Source organism: Callithrix jacchus, chromosome 2 (assembly GCF_049354715.1).
Source record: "Callithrix jacchus isolate 240 chromosome 2, calJac240_pri, whole genome shotgun sequence".
NCBI classification, from domain to species: domain Eukaryota; kingdom Metazoa; phylum Chordata; class Mammalia; order Primates; family Cebidae; genus Callithrix; species Callithrix jacchus.
The window spans coordinates 17,548,621-17,567,912 of NC_133503.1; the positions used below are offsets into that span (position 1 = coordinate 17,548,621).

At 56.1% G+C, this 19,292-nt stretch overlaps 1 protein-coding gene across 4 annotated transcripts in view; it reads left to right on the plus strand.

The window, feature by feature from the left end:
- The window catches only part of RADIL (Rap associating with DIL domain), an 81,047-nt gene extending 63,710 nt beyond the window's left edge, over positions 1 to 17,337 (plus strand). For 3 of the 4 annotated variants that reach the window (XM_008983780.6, XM_035291991.3, XM_035291994.3), the window contains exons 7-15: positions 1,464 to 1,576; positions 2,401 to 2,638; positions 3,386 to 3,558; positions 12,110 to 12,260; positions 14,028 to 14,227; positions 14,594 to 14,936; positions 16,134 to 16,273; positions 16,673 to 16,812; positions 16,960 to 17,337. In XM_008983780.6, the coding sequence (XP_008982028.3) occupies positions 1,464 to 1,576; positions 2,401 to 2,638; positions 3,386 to 3,558; positions 12,110 to 12,260; positions 14,028 to 14,227; positions 14,594 to 14,936; positions 16,134 to 16,273; positions 16,673 to 16,812; positions 16,960 to 17,065 (1,604 nt within the window). In that variant the 3' untranslated portion in view covers positions 17,066 to 17,337. The remainder of the gene's footprint in view (positions 1 to 1,463; positions 1,577 to 2,400; positions 2,639 to 3,385; positions 3,559 to 12,109; positions 12,261 to 14,027; positions 14,228 to 14,593; positions 14,937 to 16,133; positions 16,274 to 16,672; positions 16,813 to 16,959) is intronic. The other variant, XM_035291993.3, reaches the window with a different exon arrangement.
- Positions 17,338 to 19,292: the final 1,955 nt, after the last annotated feature.

The following is a 19,292-nucleotide window of genomic DNA, read 5'->3' on the forward strand; positions in this document are numbered from 1 at the left end:
TTTCCCTCTTCCCACCAGTGCCCTGCCCTTGTGCAGGGAGTGGCATGGGGCTGGGCTCTCAGACTTGGTAGCCTGAGGCAGCTGGGGTCCAGGGCACCAGGACAGGTGGATGGGTCAGAGCTCAGCTTCCTGTCCTGCCTCCCTGCTGCCGTGGTGTGAATATCCTCGGCTGGCACTCACTGTGGGCACCATCGGGCCACCTTGCACATCTCCCAAGCGTGGAGGCTTCTGGGCACAGTGTCGAGGTTGGCAGAGCCTAAGAGCCCCTCACTGCCCCAGACCCTGGGGTCCCTCCAGCTGCCCTGTCTGGGTCCCAGATGTGACCCCATGGGCCAGGCACTAGGGGTGCCTCACAGGTTCTTGGGGAGTGGGCTTGGGGGGTGGGGGCCAAGTAGCCCCGAGCCCCTGAAGGAGGAGGAGCACCACCCAAAGTGGAGTGAAAGTGATGGGGGCTTGTCCAGGGGCTTGATGTAGCATTGTCCTGGTGGTGAGTGGGCTGGCCCCTGGTACAATGAGGCCAGCCCCTGGTGCAGTGTGCCTGGCAGAGGGTCGGCGGGGCCCATGCTTCAGGGAGGCCAGCATCAGGGTGATTGTTGGCCTGGCTCACCAGGCACCACCCACGCAGCCCCAACAGGCAGCCCTGATGGTGCTGCCCCTCTGCCCCTCCTGTAAGGAGGCCCCACTGGAGGGAGAGGAGGGGAGCTGTGACCTTCTACCCGGCTGCACTAGGAACACCACCATGGCCTCCCCTCTGCAGTCCTGGGAGAGAATGAAGGTGCCCAAAGGTAGATGTCCAGGGTCCTGGCCCCTTCCCTGGGTGCTGATGGGACCCCCAGTCGCTGAGACCACTAGATGCCCCCAAGTCCCCGGGGAAGGCTTCACCCTGTCGGGGGCCTTTTGACTTCACAAGAGCCCCACCGAGAGGGCAGGAACCACCCAGTGACCACCGTCACCGCTCCCCCAGGGGCAGCTCCCCCAGCTGACACCCAGGGGTGGGGGTTAAATAGGTGATTTGGGCTTTTTCTTCCTGAAAGACCATTACGATTCCATGGCGTGGTGGCCACACACGGGCTGCTGTCAGAGTCCTTTGACCTGTGTTGAGAGCAAGAAGCGACCTGTGGGGAGGGGTTAGGACCTGCTATTTTGGGTGCAGTTGGTTGTAACAGAAAACTCATCCAAAACATGGGAGTGAATGAGCGCTTGGGCTGGGCTGGGCGTTGTGACATTGGGTGTCCGGACCCCTCCTGCCCACTCCCCAGCATTCCTGGCCCCAGGTAAGGACAGTGGCAGGTTTGCTGCGCTCCTCCAAGCCAAGGCCCAGAGTCCCTCGGCTGTTTCATCACATCTGCACCCCAGATGGGCACACTGGGTATAGCTGGTGGCCAGGAGGGAGCTGGCAGCTGGCTGAGTCACCACTGTCCACTGTGCCCCTTGTGACTGTTGGTGTGGCTGTCTCCCTGCAGGCTCAAAGGAGTCGCTCTTCTCCTGCACACTGACAACCAGCGAGGAGGCCATGGCAGTGCTGGAGGAGGTGGTGCTCTATGCCTTCCAGCAGTGCGTCTACTACATCTCCAAGGTGCACGGGACGGGAACTGCTTCTGCACTCAGGCAGCTCCTGGGATGAAGCAGGACATAGGCTTGTGCCTGTGGCTCTCCTAGGGGCCTTCTGGGGGCTGAGGGAGGGGGCTGTGACAAGCTCCACTTCAGCAGGGAGCAGTGGCTGCAGGTCCTGCACAGGCCCGGCTGCACCCCAACACCCCACACCCACTCTTCCCCAGGTCAAGCAGAAACCCTAAAACAATCCTGGCTCCCTCTTTCCCATGCCTTGAAACACTTGCCCTTCCTGCCAGTGTTTTCAGGTTCAGTGATGAGGTGGGGGAGGCCCCAGCATGGGAAGTGAGGGATAAGGTCGGGGAGGCCCCAGCATGGGGTTCAGGGGACGTGGTACTGTTACCACCCTGAACCCATGGGTGCCAGAGGTGCTGCTGCGGGTCCCTCTGTGGCCCTGGCCAGCTTGGGGTGCATCTGGGGTGCAGTGAGCCACTTTCCTGGGGAGTGGCGGCTGTCCCGTTATCACCCACGGGTGTCTCCAGCCCCTTCCTTGGAGCCCATCCCCCCAGGTGCCACCTCTGTGCACCTTCTGAAGTCATCTGTGCCTTGGACAGAAGCAGATCCCCCTGAGCCCCCCTGCACCCCACCTCTGCTCCCAGCAGCCCCAGGAGGCATCTCCTGCACCCCACACCCCGCACTGGACATTTGCAAAGCCGTGGCCTGTCCAGCCATCGAGGCCGGGTCCCTGTGAGAAGTGCATGGGTAGGAAGCTGGCTGGGTTAGGCCCGAGTTTGGCCACCAGCACTCCTGGAAATGCTGGCTGCTGTTCTCCTCTCACCCCCCACCCAGTCCCTGTACATCTGCCTCCCGGCGCTCTTGGAGTGCCCCCCGTTTCAGATGGAGCGCCGCGAGAGCTGGTCCTCGGCCCCTGAGCTGCCCGAGGAGCTGCACCGTGTGGTGTCCGTGTACCAGGCGGCCCTGGACCTCCTGCAGCAGCTGCAAGTGCACCCCGAGGTGGCCTCACAGATGCTCGCCTACCTCTTCTTCTTCTCCGGGACCCTGCTCCTCAACCAGCTCCTCGACAGGGGTGAGGCTCTGGTGCGGGGCTGGGGGCCGGGGGCTCACATTCCTGGATATGACAGCTGCCAGCCCCTCCCTCACCGCTCCTGAGGATGGCTCTGCCCTCCTGGGGCTCCTGCTTCCTGAGCATCTGGTACCCCTGGGGAGTGGGAGGCCAGGGGGTGGGGGGACAGATTGCCACAGTGCATTCCGTAGGAGCCAGGGTCCCATCAGGGTTTTAGAGAAGCCACGGCCGAGAGATCTGCCCGGGCCCCTTGCCTGTGACAGGGAGGGAATGGGCTCAGGGCATCACCGGACTGTCCCAGAACTGCCCAGTGGACATTCAGAGCCAGGATGGAACCCAGGTCTGTGCAGCTGTAGACTGGTCTTGGACCCTGCCTCCAGGAAGGACTTCCTCCATCACCTGCAGGGTCCAGGGATATTGGTCACTCCCAGCCAGGGCCACTGTGGGGACACAGGGAGACCCTGGTGGGGGCAACCCCCCAGCACATGTGTGTAGGGGTAGGAAGGGTCCCAGCCAGGGGCTGTGCTGTGGAGTCAGTGGCTCTCACAGCCCACCTTGCCCTGCTACATTCATCTCCCACAGCACCCCACTCCAGAGAGGGGTTTGAGGCTGATGAGTTGCCTTGGAAACCTAGGGAAGGTCTCCTGCTTGTCATGGAGCTGTGATGTCCTCAGTGGCCTGGAGCCAGGCCTGTGTCTGTGTCCCCAGGGAGGACAGCCCGGGCATCACCCTTCTTCCCTCCCTACACAGGCCCATCGCTGAGCTGCTTCCACTGGCCCAGAGGCGTCCAGGCCTGTGCCCGCCTGCAGCAGCTCCTGGAGTGGATGCGGAGCACTGGCTTCGGGGTGGCTGGAGAGCACTTCTTCCGCAAGCTCTCCTGCACCCTCAACCTGCTGGCCACACCCAGGGCCCAGCTCATCCAGGTAGGGGGGGCACATGGGAGGCGGGGAGGGGCGGGGCCACATGCTATGGGTCCCTGGCTCACAAACCAGGTCTGCGGTAATTAGCAAGGTTGCTTCCATTCCATGGCTGTCTCCAACTGGAGTAGGCAGGATAATGGCCCAAAAGATGTCTGAGACCTGTGACCCCGTTACCCCGAAAGGCAAAGACGACTCTGGAGATGTGACTATAATTAAGACCTTGAGATTCAGAGATGACCTGGGTGTCTGGGTGGCCCAGTCCACTCAGAAGGGCGGCTCAGAAAGAAGCGGAAGAAGAGGGGATGTGGCTCTGGAGCTGGAGGAGGGACCAGGAGTCGAGCAGTGCAGCGGCCTCTAAAAGCTGGAGTGGCCCCAGCTGACAGCCAGTCTAGAAACGGCACTTCAGTCCTACAACCGCAGGAACTGAATTCTGGCAGCAACCGGAGGAGCAGGGAGACAGGTCCTCCCCCAGGTCTCTCCTCTTACCATCCTCTCTGTGAGACCTGGCTGAGCTGTGGAGCCACAGAGCTGTGAGAGCGTGCACTGGTGTGTCTGAGACTGCCCCGCATGTGAGCATGTGTCACAGTGGCAGTGGGAAACCAACATGCCCCTCCCTGCCTCCCTCGCCACTCACCACCCCCTTCCCAACACAGTCATTAATGGAAATGAACCGATGGTTTCACATGCTGTAGGGTGATGAGAAGAGTGGCCACAGGGCGAATTGCTTGAACCTGGGAGGTGGGGTTGCAGTGAGCCAGATCATGCCACTGCGCTTCAGCTTGGGCGGCATAGTGAGACTCTGACTCAAAAAGAGAAGAAGTGAAGCATTTTTATTGACTATAGAAAATTTGGAAAATGAGGACGTCTGGATTCCATGTGTGGTAGATTGAACACATGAGGTTAGTTAGCTTCTCCTACGGTATCACTGAACAAAAGTAAAGTGATGCTTTTTCATGGCACACACCCATGAGGACAAAGTCGTAGAGGAGACAGAAGCAATGCTGTCTTGGAAGGCAGAAAGCAGATGGGTGAGGAGCACCTGCCTTAACAGACTGAAGAAAGCTGACTTGGCCAGGCACGATGGCTCATCTGCCTGTCCTCCCAGGGCTGTGGGAGGCTGAGGTGAGAGGATCGCTTGAGGCCAGGTGTTTGAGACCAGCCTGGGCAGCATGAGACCCCATCTCTACAAAAAAAAAGAAGATAAACTGACTCCCGAGAAGCCACTCCGTTTACATGAAGCCTCCAAAAGGCTCAGGAATTGGTAGTGCCAGGTACCTCTGGATAGTGATATCGAGATGGGGCTGAGACAGGAGAACATCTGATCGACATTGTGGAAAGCACTGGGGCTTGGATGGAGGAGCTGAGCCTGCAGTTCCACTGAGGACAGTTCACACAGCCGGAAAGAAACAGTCATCGGTTGAAAGGCGTGAGAGCTCCTGAAGGATGAGGAGAGGGCAGACCGCAGACGGTGAGCCTCACAAAGAGCTGACCTGTGGGTCCTGTTGCTATTCCCTGGGGACATTGGCTGTCTTGGGAGCAGGTTTTGGTGTGAGGCTGAGAATCCAGGCTTTGTCCAGGCAGAGGCCACTGCTGGGGAAACAGAAACCCGAACAGCACAGCACTGGCCATCTCATAGGTGAGAGATAATAAGCTCAGAGACTTCAGGGCATGAAATGCACGCCTGGCTTTTCCCTGAGACACTTGCAGCTTTCTGAATCTCCAGGGAGTGGCTTTAAAACTAAACCAGAAACTTTGAAAAGAAGAGTATAGGCCAGGTGTGTGGCTCATGCCTGTAATCCCAGCACTTTGGGAGGCTGAGGCAGGCAGATCACAAGGTCAGGAGATCAAGACCATCCTGGCTAACACAGTGAAACCCTATCTCTACTAAAAATACAAAAAATTAGCCAGGCGTGGTGGCACGTGCCTGTAGTCCCAGCTACTCACTCACAAGGCTGAGGCAGGAGAATTGCTTGAACCTGAGAGGTTGCAGTGAGTCGAGATCTCCAGCCTGGGTGACAGAGCGAAACTCCATCTCAGAAAAAGAAAAAGAAAAGCAGAGCAGAATCTGTCGTGGTTTCACAATGCAGAGGAGACAGAGATGAAGAGTCCAGGACCCCTTGGGAATTAAACACCAGACCCTCAGTGGAAACCCTGGGGTGAGAGGCAGGCATGGGGCAGGCATTTGAGGCAGCCATTTGAGTCCAGGAATTCAAGGCTTCAGTGAGCTATGATCACACCACTGCACTCCAACCTGGGCAATATAGGAATATCCCAACTATAAGAAAGAAAAAGGGGCCGGGCACGATGGCTCACACCTGTAATCCCAGCACTTAGGGAGGCCGAGGCAGGTGGATCACAAGGTCAAGAGATCGAGACCATCCTGGTCAACATGGTGAAACCCCGTCTCTACTAAAAATACAAAAAATTAGCTGGGCATGGTGGTGCGTGCCTATAATCCCAACTACTCAGGAGGCTGAGGCAGGAGAATTGCCTGAGCCCAGGAGGTGGAGGTTGTGGTGAGCCGAGATCGTGCCATTGCACTCCAGCCTGGGTAACTCCATCTCAAAAAAAAAAGAAAGAAAAAGGAAGGAAGGAAGGGAAGAGAGGGAGGGAGGAAAAGAAGGAAGGAAGGAACAAAGAAACAAACAAACCTTGGGGTGAGGACCGCTCAGAGGCCCTCTGAGCCTTACCAAAAGCTTGTCAACCATAGCTCAGCATTAAGCTCATCAGCAACAGTGAAGATACGAAATATCCAAACCTGTGGGCTGCAGTTACAGCAGTTTTATGAGGAAAAGTTAAGCCTCATATGTATATATTAGAAAACAAGGAAGGCTAAGAATGAATAATCTTGAGGCAAGAAAGAGAAGGACTAATCAAACCCAAGAAGAGCAGAAGGAAATGACAAATGAGAGCTAAAAATCATTGAAATAGGAAACAAATGTGGTTAAGATAAGCAATAAAGTCAGGGGTTGGTTGTGTGAAAGTTGAATAAGAGTCTGAGCGCAGTGGCTCATGCCTGTAATCCCAGTATTTTGGGAGGCTGAGGTGGGTGGATCACCTGAGGTCAGGAGTTTGAGACCATCCTGGCCAACATGGTAAAACCTCATCACTACTAAAAATACAAAAATTAGCTGGGTGTGGGGGTGTGTGCCTGTAATCTCAGCTACTTGGGAGGCTGAGGCAGGAGAATTGCTTGAACCCTGGAGGTGGAGGCTGCAGTGAGCTGAGATCACCCCACTCCACTCCAGCCTGGGTGACAGAGTGAGACTGTCTCAAAAAATAAATAAATAAAAATAAAAATAGAAAAGTTGAATAAGAGAAAACACAGTTGCTAGTATCAGAAATGAAATGGAGAACATCACTCAGATTCTACATTAAATATTAGTAGAAAGAGGAGATCATAACCAACTTTTTGGTGATAAATTTGACAATTTAGATGAAATGAATAAATAAGAAAAAGAATACTTATTGAAACTGATTCAACAGGAATTTAAAAATCTGAATGGTCCTGCATGTGTTAAAGAAACTGACAGGCCAGGTGCGGCAGCTCCCACCTGTAATCCCAGCACTTTGGGAGGCTGAGGCAGGAGGATCCCTTGAGCCCATGAGTTCAAGACCAGCCTGCACAACTTGGCCTGTCTCTACAAAAAGTACACACAAATCTACATCTCTACAAAAAATACACACACAAAAAGTAGGCAGGCATGGTGGTGAATGCCTGTGGTCTCAGCTACTTAGAGGGCTGAGGCAGGAGGATTCCTCGAGCCCAGGAGATTGAGGTTGCAATGAGCTATGATGGTGCCAATGCACTCCAGCCTGGACATCAGAAATGAGACCTTTTCTCAAAAAAAAAAAAGGAAATTATTATTTTAACACTTTCTCATGCAGAAGATTCAAGACCCAGATGGTTTCGTTGGTGAATTATTTTAAACCTTAAGAAATAATACCATTAGTACCCAAATTCTTAGCAGAAACTAGAAGAAGAAACGCTATCTCACTTTAAAACACCAGTAATTCCTTGATGCCAAAACCTGAAAAGGGGGTTGTAGGAAAGGAAAATGACACATGAGAGATGGACAGCTGTATTTGTCACGGAAACGCAGTTCAGACTCTGTTTGAGGCTGGCCTGAGCGCACTGGTGTTTATAATGGATTTATCACAACCAGATACAGATTTTGTTGTTTCTTCACTCCCATTGCTTCACTTGACTAGCCTTAAAAAACAAAAACAAAACCTTGGCCTTTTTTTTTTTTTTTTTTTTGAGACAGAATCTCACTCTGTTGTCCAGGCTGGATGGAGTGCAGCGGTGCCCTCTCGGTTCACTGCAACCTCCACTTCCCGGATTCTAGTGATTCTCCTTCCTTGGCCTCCCAAGCAGCTGGGATTACAGGGACATGCCACGATGCCCGGCTAATTTTTTTATTTTTAGTAGAGACGAAGTCTCAGCATGTTGGCCAGGATGGTCTGGAACGCCTGACCTCAGGTGATCTGCTCCCCTCGGCCTCCCAAAGTGCTGGGATTACAGATGTGAGCCACCGCACCCAGCCTAATCGCAGTGTTTTAAACACTGAACACATCAAAATGGTTGAGATAAAGAAAGGCAGTCCTGGTGAGGAGGTGCAGTGGTTTGAACCCTCAGGTGTTCCTGGTGAGGTTGTAAATGAGCCTCACCACTTTGAAAGCTGAGCGAATGCACGTGCTGTGATTGAGCAGTTCCTTGGAAGGAAATGCTTCTGTGGGTCCCTCGCCACTGCCTGCTTAGGGATGCTTCCAGTGGCACCACTTTTAACTGCACCAGCCTGGGAAAAACCCATATAATATTTATCAACAACATGAGGGATGAGCAAAGCGCTATCTTCAGTACAGGGAAATACGGCAGAGCAGCGTGACTGAGCAAACTCCTTCTGAGGAGCCACGGGCAAATCTCAGCTGTCAGCTGGGCACTTTGGGAGGCCAAGGCAGGAGGATCACAAGCCCAGGAATTCGAGACCAGCCTGGGTAACATAGTGAGACCGTCATCCATCTTTACAAAGAAAGATTTCTTAATTAGGCAGGCATGGTGGCACGCACCTGTAGTTCCCAACTACTTGGGAGGCTGGGGCAGGAGAATCACTTAAGCACGGGAAGTCTGCAGTTAGCTGTGATCGCGCCACCGCACTCCAGCCTGGGTGACAGAGCAAGACCCTGTCATAAAATAATAAATAAGGCTGGGCACGGTGGGTGACGCCTGCAATCCCAGCACTTTGGGAGGCCAAGGCAATGGATCACCTAAGGTCAGGAGTTTGAGACCAGCCTGACCCTGTCTCTACTAAAAATACAAAAATTAGCCAGGTGTGGTGGTGCATGCCTGTAGTCCCAGCTACTCAGGAGTCTGAGACACATGAATCACTTGAGCCCAAGAGATGGATGTTGCAATGAGCTGAGATGGTGCCACTGCACTCCAGCCTGGGCAACAGAGCAAAACTCCATCTCTATATAAATAAGTAATATAAATAAAATAAGATATAAAATTCTCCTGAAAGGGGAGGTTGACCTGATGGAGTCAGGTGCAGTGAGCACGCCTGCAGGGCTGGAAGTGGGTGGGGACTGCCATCGTGCTGGTGGGGCCTGGGGCCGCTGAGCTGCTGCCGCCCATGTTCTGGTTCTGGTTCTTGGAGCTGGGTACACAGGTGTGTTCTTCTGGGAGAACTCGCTGAGTTGTGTGTGTCAGGTGTGTAGTTTTCTGTGTACACAGAAAGGAAGCAGCAGCAACACTCAAGATCTCTGCCTCCCCCTGCACAACTGGGTGGGGACATTTCTAGAACCTTGAAAACAGTTCTGCTGGCTGGGGAACCTAGGCCAAACTAAGGGCAGGAACCCCATCCTGGAAAGGGGGCCCCAGCCTCTTACCCCACTTGGCAGCCAGTCCTGAGCACCCCTTCGGGAGATGGGCAGGGTCGAATCAGCAGTGACAGCTCCTGTTGGGCGGGGGGAGCGGGGAGGGGAAGGAAGGCACCAGGGATTTTTCAGAAGCGGCCTGGCCACCCCACACTGAGGCTGGGAAGCGCCCTCCCTGTACCCCACGCCCTAACATAGCGTCTAAAGGAGATGCGCTGGTGGTGTGGGAAGGAGCAGCCCAGGGCCCACAGGCTTCTTCTCTGAAGGGCCAGGCTGTGAGGACTTCGGGCTTTGTGGTGGCCTTGTCTCTGTCCCATCTCCTTTGTTTTTTTTTTTTTTTCGAACCCTTTCAAATGTGAAAACCTAGCTTGGGGGCCGTATAAAAATAGGTCTCGCTGGGCCTAGTTTGATGACCCCTGAAATGAACAATTCAGGGAGAATCTTAGTGAAAAAGCCATTTATAGCCTCACAAAAATAAGAGAAGAAATAGTATCCATAAAATAATAATAAGATTCTGTCCATGAGAGAACAAGAGGAGTCTTGGAAAATAAAACTGTAGAAGCAGAAATAAAACGCTGTGTAGAGGGTGGGAAGCAAAGGTCCCAAGGCCAGAGACCACCAGAGAGGAAGGCGGGGAGCAGCGAGAGAGGGGTGGAGGGATGGGGGAGGGAGGGCAAGGAGCAGGGAGAGAGAGGGGCAGAGGGATGGGGGAGTGGGGGTAAGAAGGGAGAAAGAGACAGGAAGAGAGAAGGAGCGGGGAGAGAGAAGAAGTGGGGAAGGAGAGGGGGAGAAGGGAAGAAAAGAGGAAGAGGGAGGAGGAGGGGAGAGAGATGGAGGGGGGAGAGATGGAGGGAGTGGGGAGAGATGGAAGAAGGGTGAGGGAGGAGGAGGGGAAAGAGATGGAGGTGGGAGAGATGGAAGGGAGAGAGATGGAGGGAGGGAGAGAGAAGGAGAGGGAGGAGGGAGGGAAAGAGAGACAGAGGGAGGGAGGGAGAGAAGGAGAGGCGGGAGGGAGGGGAGAAGGAGGGTTCTGTTTCCTTGAAGTTGATCTCTTGGCCCTGACAGCTGGCCCCCTCTGACACTAACCCTGGACCAACCACAGAAGTGAGAATAGACACAGTTCTAGGAACTCACAATTAAACAGAACCACCCCCGGGCAAACCAGAGGCTTTCTTGAACTGGAGTGTGTGTGGGTGAGGGTGGTGGCGGGTGGAGGTGTTGAAGGAGGACCTTCTGAGGCGGGGTGGTGGTGCTGTGCCCTCGCCCCTCCCACACAAGGCTCTTGACACTGACTGTCCATCAGCATGGACAGTTGGTAGCCGCAGCCCAGGCCCCTGGATGTTGGCAGTAAAACTTGGGAGAGAAACAGAGGAAGCAAAGGTGAGAACAGGGAGGCCCCATCAACGAGGCCGGCATGCAAACAGTGGGAGTCCAGAAAGAGCCACAGAGAGGGTGAGGCCCTGGAGGCTGGGCCAGGCCAGGGTTTGCGCCCAAACTCTGAATCCCAGGAGTACAGGATGCTGGGCACAGAGAACCACAGGCTTCCAGACAGGAATCAGTGCAAGGCCCATCCTGAAGATTTGCACTCAGGATGCTTTTGGCAGAGCAGTGTGGGAGTCCCAGGACAAAGTGGTGCCTGCAGAATCCAAACGGTGACACCCTCCAGCCTGGAGTTCTGGGCCAGCCAGAGGACCGGTCCAGGGTGGGGATGAAGACTCCAGGCACTCGGAGCAGTGGTTTTCCTGTGAGTGCCCCTTTCAAGAAGCTACTAGAAGATCTGTTCCATGGAAACAGGATAAACCAGAGAGCTGAAGAAGTGCATTCCAGAAAATAAGAACCAGCTGGGAGCCGGGAAGGGAACCCCAGCAGGACGATGATGGAAGTCCCAGGGGGAGCACAGGCTGTTTAATTTCATGGGAGGAATTCCCCCTTTCCTTACGGCAGTTGCTTTTTTACTTGCCTGGAAAGTTTTCCCAGGCCAGGCGCAGTGGCTCACACCTGTAATCCCAACACTTTGAGAGTCTGAGGCAGGAAGATTGCTTGAAGCCAGGAGTTTGAGACCCACATAGTGAGACCCCCATCTCTACCAAAAAGAAAAAAGAACCAGCAAAACTAATTAGCTGGACATGATGATGCATGCCTGTGGTCCCAGCTACTCAGGAGGCTGAGGTGGAAGGATCACTTGATCCTGGGAGGTCAAGGCTGCAGTGAGCTATGACGGAGCAACTGCACCCCAACCTAAAACAACAAAACAACAACGAAATGCTTTCCCTGCCTCCTGTCACCTGGGTGATGAATGTTCCTGCCTTCCGGTCAGGGCTTTAGCCGACCTGACTTCTTTTCCGCTGTTGGAGGTAGGAATCGGATTTCACTGTTCGTTTCCCAGCCGTGGTTTCTCTGGTTGGCAGCTGCAGTGTAAGGTGGGCACTTGCTTAAGATGGGGGTGGGTTCCCTGGGCAGGGGCTTCCTGATGGCACCTGCCAGCCTCTCCCTGGAGCACCTACCAGGAAGTGCCAGGGTGAACTGCTGCTGTGACACTGTCCCCCTCACAGATGGCCCCTGGTGGGAGTGAGGGCCACAGTGCCCCTCAGCTAGCCACCCCCGTGGAGGCTGCCCCTCCCTGGGCTGGGGTCTGCCCCCAGAGGCCTGTGACCATGAGCTCCTTCTTATCACCCAGATGAGCTGGGCAGCTCTTCGGGCTGCGTTCCCTGCCTTGAGCCCAGCACAGCTGCACCGGCTGCTGACTCACTACCAGCTGGCCTCGACCATGGGCCCCATGAGTGCCTGGGAGCCAGGGACCCAGGATAGCCCCGACGACTTCAGGTCAGGTAAGCCCCACCACAGGGCAGGAAGGGGCCGGGGACTCGGTGGGAGACTCGCTCCCAGCTGGACGGAGCCTGGAGGCAGCCTGAGCTCTCATCTCATCTGAAGTGAGTGTGGAAGCCCTTCCTCCTGGGGATCTCCCTGGAGGAGCCTCCACCTGGAAGACCCCCTGCCCCATCCCCCACCTGGGGACCTCCACAGCGGAGGGTCAAGAAGCCAAGAGTCCTTGCCCAAGTTCCAGTCTCCAGGCTCAGGTCCCGGGTCCCCTCATTCCTCCTGAAGCTGGAGGATGGGCCTCCCTGGTTGCATGGCTGCCCAGGAAGGGAGTAGAGGCGGCACACGGCCATGGGGAGGCCTCCCTGAGCACCTGTGCTGTGTACATGCACATGCAGGCTTCCACACGGAGGGGTCTGTGTGGGTATATATGTGTACACGCATTCATATGGGTGCATTGTATTTATTTTATTTTTTGAGGCAGAGTCTCACTCTGTCATCCAGGCTGGAGTGCAGTGGTGCAATCTTGGCTTACTGCAACCTCCACCTCTCAGGTTCAAGTGATTCTCCTGCCTCAGGCTTTCAAGTAGGTGAGTTACAGGTGTGCGCTACCATGCCCAGCTAATTTTTATATTTTTAGTAGATACAGCGTTTCACTGTGTCGGCCAAGCTGGTCTTGAACTTCTGACCTCAGGTGATACGCCTGCCTTGGCCTTCCAAGTGCTGGAATTACAGGTATGAGCCACCTGGCCCAGCCAAGGGTAAATTTTATTTATTTATTTATTTACTTAGTTACTTACAGAGATAGTCCTGCTCTGTCACCAAGGCTGGAGTGCAGTGCTGCAATCTTGGCTCACTGCAACCTCCGCCTCCCAGATTTAAGGCATTCTCCTGCCTCAGTCTCCCAAGTAGCTGGGACTAGAGGTGCGTACCACCATGCTCAGCTAATTTTTGTATTTTTAGTAGAGACAGAGTTTCACCATGTTGGCCAGGCTAGTCTCGAACTCCTGACCTCAATTGATCTGCCTGCCTTGGCTTCCCAAAGTGCTGCAATTACAGGCGTGAGCCACCGCGCTTGGCCAGGGGTGCATTTTAATGTGTAGATTATTCACACATTTTCCTTCATTAGCGTTACATGTAAACACATCCACAAGACAGAACAGGATGGCAGAGGCAATGGGGCCTTGGATGCTGTCCCACAGCCCCAGGTCACCTGGCACTGGGCGTGGGCATTCTCCCTCCTGACTGAGTCATTTTTGTGGCCTGCTATGTGGCAGGCTGTGCTGGGAGTTCGGAGCTCAGTGTGCGCACAGTTCTTCTGCCACCTGAAAGGCGCCCGTGTTCCCAGGGACAGAGAGCAGCCTGGATATAGGCCGTTCAGGTCCCACGAAGCCTGCAGGGAGGCAGTCGGTTCCTGCCCTGGGAGGAGCTTGTGTCAGCTCAGCGGGGCCAGAGGAGTTCCAGTTACCTGGGGTCTCCAGCAGGGCAAAGATAGGCCCAGGTACAGAGCAGCTCAGCGGGGCTGGAGGGTTCCTGGCGACAAGGCCCTATTCTCAGTCCTGAGATGCTTGGATTTCATACCAGGTGGTCAGTGGGGATTCAGAAGGGATGAGAGCCAGGGTGGGACTGGTCACTGTGGCCAGGATCCCAGCCTCCTGTGTCCACAGCTCAAGGGACTTGGCTCCATCTGCTGGTCCCTGGGTTCCCACAGCATTGGGCGGGGCAGCCTGGTGAGGGAGGCAGCTTCACCCATCATGGGCGTCCTCTCTCCCCTACAGAGGACGTCCTGGAGTCCTATGAAAACCCCCCACCCATCGTCCTGCCCAGCGAGGGCTTCCAGGTAGACTTGGAAGCTGACTGCCTGGACGCCAGCATCTACCAGCACCTGCTCTACATCCGCCACTTTCTGTGGGGCCTGCGGAGCAGAGCCAGCCCTGGCAGCCCTGGCAGCAGGGCCCCCCAGCCAGCCTGCCCCGAGGTACCTGGGGAGGGACCCAGCCAGCATGCCCCAGGTACCCGGGGAGGAGACTCAGCTAGCGTGCTCTGAGATTCCCAGGGAAGGGTCCCAGCCAACATGCCCCGAGGTACCCAGGGAGGGGCCCAGCCAGCGTGCCCCCAGTGCAGGAGGACAGGAGGGGGCCTGGAAGCTGGGCTGGGGACAGCAGGCAGAGGAGCCACCTGGGCTCTTGCGCCATGTCAGGCTGCATGGGCTACCAGGAGTGCTTTTCTGACTCTGCCCCCGCCTGACGGCCCTTCTGCCTGCAGGCTGCCCCTCAGTCACCCGAGTGCTCTGCCCACCTGGCCACCCCTCCTCTACCTGAGCTCTTGCCCTTCCTCTACCCAGGGTGTGCACCATGCTGTCCCTGAGGGGCACCCGGAGGCCCCGAGCTGCCCCCTGGCTTCCAGGGACCCTGGCCCAGCAGCCCGGGAAGCTGCCTCGGAGCATACTCTTCCCTTGAGGGGGGCTCCCTGGGCACAGGCCCCATCTGGAAGGCAGCCTGGCTGTAGGGGCTCCCAGGCTGGCCCCCCGCACAAGGACTCGTCCTGTTTGCTCACGCCTCCCAGCACTCCACTGGGCCCTGAGCCTGGGGACCCTGACTGGCCAGTGCTCGGTGGCCCCTGTGGCAAAGCGCTCCCAGAAAGGCAGAGGAACGGACCCAGAGGACTCCCGGGTACAGCTTCGGAAGGTGAGGCCTGCCTAACACTCAGGTGACCACCCATCCCACACCGTGTACGGCACCCTGATGGCCAGTCCCCTCAAGGTCATTCCATCCTCAGGGTCCTGGGTTTCAGCACCCTCCCCATGGACACCTGCATCCTGGAATGGGGGCCAGATGGCGAGGACTCGGGACAGCTCAGCCACACCGCCGCTGGGTTGAGCGGTTGCTGACATGTCTGTGATCTGGGAGGGAGAGGGTCTAGAAAGTGCTGAGTCACTCCAGCACCTGGTGGAGGAAGGGATGGCTGAGCCAGTGGAGAGGATGTGCTGAGGGGGAACCCAGAGGTCTTCAGGGAGGAGGTGGAGCTGGAACCCTCTGGGGCAGGGCCTGTGTGTGTGTGGATAGGTGTGTTCAACATGTGCATGGGTGTGCTTGTGCATGTGCATATGAATGTGTGTGCTTGTGTGTGTGTGTGCGCATATGGGTGTGTACATGAGTGCGCATGGGTGTAAGTGCATGTGTGTGCATGAGTGTGTGCAGCTGGGCTAGGCTAGGGAGGGCATTGAGGGTGAAGTATACCCAGCTGGCCCTGGCCCCTGGTGAGGGCTTGGGTATGCCCTGCAGGAGCACAGTGTCTTGGGTGTGTGTGCAGAGTCCAGAGTGTCCCCTGTGGCTTGAGGCCACCTGGCCGAGCTGTGTCCCAGGCAGGCCACCTGCCCAGGTGCTTATCTCTTACCCAAGCGCCCCCACGGCAGGATTGCCATTATGGAGAGGGTGATCTTGGGGCAGGTGATTGGGCTGGGCTGGGCTAGGGCCTGGGGTCCAGGTCTGGTCAGTGGTGGGAACCCTCAGGTGCACATGGTCACATCTGGGTGTGGAGGGAGGAGGAGGAAGGGCAGAGAGTGCTGAGGAGGCGGCATAGAATGCATGGGGCCCTGGAGCCCAAAAACAGCCATCCCAAGAGGGGCAGTGTCAGTGTCGTGGGGCTGTAGGAGGCAGGGACTGAGGCGCTCCTTCAGGACACATGGGGGTGTCACCCACAGGCGGACCCCAACCCTGTTGTCTGGGTTGCCGTTTGCATTCTGCCTGAACGGTATCTCCTGGGAGCCATGGGAGGCCTTCCTGTCCCTGACCCCCGGCAGAGGCAGCCCGGCCAGGACATCCCATTCCTCATCCTGACTCCTGGTGCCTCACTCCCACCCAACTTTCCTGGTCCCCACCCAGGAGACTCTGCAGCCCCCAAGGACGAGTCGCCTCCAGCCCCCTCCAGCTGCAGCTCCAGCACTGAGGATTTCTGCTATGTCTTCATGGTGGAGCTAGAACGAGGCCCCTCAGGGCTGGGAATGGGCCTGATCGATGGGATGGTGAGTGGCCCGGGCCCCTGCCCCACCCCTATGCAAGCTGCCTGGCTCCATTCACTGAAGCTTGGCTGCAGCTTGAGTGGCCACATGGCCACACGAAGGCCTTTGGGGAGGAGAGTGGGGTGGCCCCCTGCAGCTGGGATGGAGGACCCGGCCTGTCCAATGGCCACACCCCCTGGGCCTGCTGTCTTGCTTCTGTCCTCAAGCCTTCAGGGTCTGTCCTGGGCCTGTGGGATGGTGGTGTCCACTGCTTTTCTGGAGGACCACGTGACAACCATGAGTGGGCCTGGCTGGATGCCACGGGGACCTGTTGGTGACAAGGGAGGGACTGCGGGGGTCCTCGCTGGGGACAGCGAGTGTCAGAGGCTTGCAGAGAACCCCGAGGCCTCTGCTTGTCCCCAGCACACGCGCCTGGGCACCCCAGGGCTCTACATCCAGACCCTGCTCCCGGGCAGCCCTGCAGCGGCCGATGGGCGCCTGTCGCTGGGGGACCGCATTCTGGAGGTGAACGGCAGCAGCCTCCTGGGCCTTGGCTACCTGAGGTACCCCCACTGCTTGCACGCCCCGCTGCTCCTCCCAGACACCCTGCTCAGGGGAGGGGACCTGGGGTGGCAGGAGAGGCCGGGCTGCACCCCGTGGGGCCTCCCTGTTGCCCCCCTGCCCAGCCTCACCTCTGGCGTGGATTTCAGAGCCGTGGACCTGATCCGCCATGGGGGGAAGAAGATGCGGTTCCTGGTCGCCAAGTCTGACGTGGAAACAGCCAAGAAGATCCATTTCCGCACACCCCCTCTCTAGGGGGTCTGCAAGGACACCCCTGCACGCCCAGTGCCCTGTCCCACCTGGTGACACCGGGCTTCCTCCCGTCTTTGTCCCTGTTTTGTAACTGACCAAGTTGGGTGACGGGGTGGGCAGCCTCACCCTGGGGACGTGCCTATTGATAACCAGCATCTCAGTGGACGTTTTATTTATATGGTAGATGATACAAAGTTGTGATGTTTGTTACAGAGCTTTTATGTTTAAAGACTTTAATGGAGAAAGTACAGATTCAATAAACTATTTTTCTTGTTGTTTTTTTTTTTTTTTGAGACGGAGTTTCATCTCGTTGCCCAGGCTGGAGTGCAATGGCGCGGACTCGGCTCACCGAAACCTCCGCCTCCTGGGTTCAGGCAATTCTCCTGCTTCAGCCTCCCGAATAGCTGGGACTACAGGCACACGCCACCATGCCCAGCTAATTTTTGTATTTTTAGTAGAGACGGGGTTTCACCAAGTTGACCAGGATGGTCTCGATCTCTTGACCTCGTGATCCACCTGCCTCAGGCTCCCAAAGTGCTGGGATTACAGGCGTGAGCCACCGCGCCTGGCTTTCTTGTTCTTAGAGGGTGAACTGCTGGGATCTCATCTCGGGCAGCAGGTGCAGGCCGCTCAGAGGGGCTGCAGGGGCTGGCTCCCTGTGTCCTCTACCTGCCAGTGCGGGAAGATGCGGTGACAGCTGTCATCAGGATCATCTAAACTGACTCTCCCTACTCCCGCCCCAGGGCACAGCAGGAAGCAGCCCCAGCAGCCCCTCCCAGCCAGCGCCGGGACCAGACCCGCCATAGAGGCTGCTGGGCTTCTAATCCTGCTGCTCAGCACAGGCCCCAGAGAAAGGTCTAGAAGCCCAGGGGTTGGAAAGTGGACGGGACTGATGGTCTCTGAGGCACTGAGCCCACCTTGGACCTTGCCTCCTCTCCCAGAACTGCTGCTTGATCCCAAGTGCCTCTCCCCAACTAAAGCCACCAGTTTGGCCCTAACCAGGCTGCTGGCCCCAGGCTCTTATCCTCGCTGGCGTTCCCCTGGCCACCAGCCCTAATGAGGTGAGGAGGCCGGCCTCCCTCTCTACCAGCCGGCTGACCATGCGCAGGGCCCTGCTGTCCTCATGGTGACTGGGCATCTTCAGCAGGGTTAGCAGCTATGTGGCCCAGCTCCCACACCCTCCTCACTGTGGTAGAGCTGGTAGCCCAGAGTCATCTTTGATACCAAAAGAAAGGCCCTGGGGAAGAGGGTTCCTGCCAGTCAGTTGCAGATGCCCCCCTCACATGGCCAGGGGTCTGCACGGGGTCACCAAACTGGTGTCCTGGGCCTGTTCCAGGCACGGGGCCTCGTGCAGCTCCACGCTGCCTTCTAATGTGCACTATGGCAAAGTGCAGTGTGTCTGCCTGGCGCCTTTTGCGGACCTGGCAGTTCGTAGCTCCACGTTGCGCCTGGCTACAAATGGCTGCCCACTGTCAGGTTCCTAAAACACTAGACCAAAAAAAATAATAATAAATATATATATATATGTGTGTGTGTGTATTTGATATATATTTATATAAATATATATTTTACTATATAAAATATAAATATATTTGTTTTTTTTTGAGACAGAGTCTCATTCTGTTGCCTAGGCTGGAGTGCAATGGTGTGATCTCAGCTCACTGCAACCTCTGCCTCCCAGGTTCAAGCAATTCTCCTGTCTCAGCTTCCCGAGTAGCTGGAATTACAGGTGTCTGCTACCATGCCTGGCTAAATTTTTTATTTTTAGTAGAGACGGGGTTTCGTCATGTTGGCCAGTCTGGTCTTGAAGTCCTGACCTCGTGATCTGCCCTCCTTGGCCTCCCAAAGTGCTGGGATTACAGAAGTGAGCCACCTTGCTCGGCCCGTTTTATTATTATTTTCTTTTTTTACTGTCCTCTGATGAGAAGAAATTTGGATTAACCATTTTATTATTTTTAAAGACAAAGTCTCCCTCTCTTGCCCAGGCTTGGAGTGCAGAGGCACAATCACAGCTCACTGCAGCCTCGAACTCACAGGCTTAAGAGATCCTCCTGCCTCAGCCTCAGGAGTAACTGAGAGCACAGGCGCCCGCCACTTTGCCCTGCTAACTTTTTAATTTTTTGTAGAGATGGAGGTGGCGGCGGAGGGGAGGGGGGTCTCATTATGTTGACCAGACTAGTCTCGAACTCCTAGCCTCAAGTGATGTGCCCGCCTCAGCCTCTCAAAATGC